Here is a 2,662-nt window from a genome sequence, read left to right on the forward strand (position 1 = left end):
CAGCAACAGCTGCTTCTGCGGCTGCTCCACCGCAGCAGCAGCAGCAGCTGCTGCTGCTGCTGATGCGCTGCTGCAGCCGCTGCTGCTGCTGCTGCTGATGCGCTGCTGCAGCCGCTGCTGCTGCTGCTGCTGCTGCGTGCAGAGCTACCCAGTGAACCTGGAGTGGGACAACGTGGCGGGGTTGTCGCCGGAAAACCAAGAAGAGCGGCCGTGGTGGTACAGCCACGTGCACTACCCGACGCGGCGCGCAGTGCAGCGAGCTTTCGAAGAAGGAGTCGAAGATTTCCGAAAAGTGATTGAGTCGGAGTTCAAGTTGCTGCAGGAACACGACCGCAGAGAGGCGAAGCGCCTGGCGCACCTGCAGGCGCAGAAAGAGCGGCGAAAGCAGGGGCTCTGAGCGGCCAGCGCGGACTCCGGAAACTCCGCGAAAAAAGGGTCCCCAGAGGGAACTTTTTGCTTTTTGCAAAGGCTTTTGAGCTTCCACGTGCGGCGAACTTTATTTCCAACGCGAAGCGCGGAAAAGATCGCAGCCCAGCGGCTAGTTCAACTTTTCTGCAACTCGCGCCCAGCTCCTCGCCGGAAAACATGAACGGGGGGCTGCCGCCGCGGCCGAGCCGATTACTAGTTAACTTCTTCTTTTTTCACGTTTTAATTAATCTAATGGTGCTTTTGAACAGGGAGATCAGCGAAAAGAAGGAATTTTTTTTCGCGGTTTCAGGAGCTGCGCATACACCCGAGCGCGCGGGCCGCTAATTTCCTGCTGGCTGGGGAAGCAGCAAACTCGAAACAAATTCGAAATGGCATTTCATTGAACTTTAGAATGCAAAGTTTCCACGGAAATGGTCTATTTAGAGCCGCGAGGACTCCGCATGTGTTTCTGCCGCTGCGCTGCTGCTCATGTTTTCTTCTTTTGCTGCCTCTGCTGCTTTCCCCCGCGGGCGCGCTGCTGGCCCGCGAACGCTCCAAGTTCCTCCCCGGGCTGATGAAGCCAACGCCTCCGAGAATCGGTGACTCGAAACAAAAAAGAAAATCATTTCTTTCAAGAAGAGCTGCCCGCAGAGGTCAAGCTCATGCCCAACAAGCGCTTCCGCCTGACCCGAAAAGAAGTGGAAAGCATCGCCTCCGAGCTCAAACAAGAAATCCAGGAACAGGCAAATCAGCTTTAAAACGAATAAACGCCATTTCCCTTCATTTGCTGCCTGGGGGCCCCACGCTTCAGGTGGCCAGAGTGCAGCAGCAGTTCGCGCCCAGCCGCCAGGGGCCCCCGGGGCCCCTGTACCCTCTCGGGGCCCCCACGGGGGCCCCCGGGGCCCCTGCTGCGGTAAGAAAACAAGGACATGCAAATGTTGCAAATTTAATTTTTTGAATTTCAGGGATTTCGGCAACTGGAGAAGACGCAGCAGCCGCTGCTGCTGCGGGCGATGGTGGGATTTGTTTTGAATTTGGAATAAAATATTTATTTAAGATCATTTTTAAAATTCATTTAAATGCCGTTCCTTAAAATGCTGCCTACAGTTTAAATAAATGTTCAAATAATTAATTCAAATAATAAATAATGTTGTTGGTCAAGCAACTGCTGCTGCTTATGGAAGCTGCTGCAGCAAGTGCCGCAGCGGGAAGCAGCAGCAGCAGCAGCAGCACCAGCAGCAGCAGCAGCAGATGAAGCAGAAAAGACTCGCAGCAGCCTGGGGGCCCTGTTCGAGTCTTTGGAAGAGGTAAGAAAATAAAAAAATGAAAAAAAGAAAACTAAAAAAAGAAGAAGCAGATCTCTGAGGTGTCTAGACATCTCGACGAGCAGGAGGCGCAGACACTTCCAGATGGTAAATTCATTTCTTTTATTTCCTTTTTTTATTTTTCTTTATTTTATTTTTTTTTATCTTTTAAAACTAACTTCGCCTCCAGGGCCTCTCTGAAGCTTCACTTAAACTGCTGCTGCTGCTGCAGATTTGCTGCTGCTGCTGCTGTTTATTTCATTTAATTTCAATTTTTTTCTTTTTCATTTTTGAAAAGTTTGTACATTTCTGTTTCCCTTTGCTTTCCGCGAGTAGTTCTCATTGGCTTCAAGTTGCTGCTGCTGACGCATTGGCAGCAGCAGCAGCAGTGGCGGCGGCTGCTGCTGCTGCTGCTGCTGCGGCTGCTGCAGTTGTAGCAACAGCTACAGCTTCTGCGCCGTTCAACAGCTGTTGCTGCTGCTGCTGCTCCTGCTGCTGCTGCTCCTGCTGCTGCTCCTGCTGTTGGTCAGCAGCAGCAGATGAAGTGTAGCTGCGAAATGCTGAGGGGAGTTAAAGAACTTTTTTCTGGTTTTAAGACGATGACACAAATGCATGCAGCAACAGCAATTACGAAGGAGGAGTTTGGGGGGGCCCAGACAAGAGTTGAATATCTTTTAAATTAAAGTAAAATAATAGTTATAATATTAATTTGAACTAAATAAATAATTTGAATTAAAAATAAATATCGGTCTGCAGCGGAAAGGCAGAACTGCGGGCGGTGAACCACTTCTGCTGCTGCAGCAGCAGCAACAGCGGCGGCGAGGTTGCTGCTGCAGCTGAGGCTGGTTCGTCTTTCAAACTCTTCTTTTCGCTGCTGCATAAAATTAAATATTTTAATTAAATTAAAAAAATAAAAAAGATAAGAAAGACAGGAGGAGATCAGCAGCACA

At 49.9% G+C, this 2,662-nt stretch overlaps 2 protein-coding genes across 2 annotated transcripts; both read left to right on the forward strand.

Moving 5' to 3' along the window:
* Positions 1 to 97: 97 nt before the first annotated feature.
* Positions 98 to 397, forward strand: ETH_00001625 (uncharacterized protein; the record flags this gene model as incomplete). The annotated part of the gene is made up of 1 exon (XM_013378858.1): positions 98 to 397. The coding sequence occupies one exon, from the start codon at positions 98 to 100 to the stop codon at positions 395 to 397; it is 300 nt and encodes a 99-aa protein (XP_013234312.1).
* Positions 398 to 982: 585 nt separating this feature from the next.
* On the forward strand, positions 983 to 1,321 carry ETH_00001630 (uncharacterized protein; the record flags this gene model as incomplete). Its single annotated transcript, XM_013378859.1, has 1 exon — positions 983 to 1,321. A coding segment is annotated over one exon (339 nt), but the record flags the coding sequence as incomplete, so codon positions are not given.
* Between the last annotated feature and the right edge of the window lie 1,341 nt (positions 1,322 to 2,662).

This window comes from Eimeria tenella, genomic scaffold, assembly GCF_000499545.2.
Source record: "Eimeria tenella Houghton genomic scaffold, Eth_scaff1102, whole genome shotgun sequence".
NCBI lineage: Eukaryota > Apicomplexa > Conoidasida > Eucoccidiorida > Eimeriidae > Eimeria > Eimeria tenella.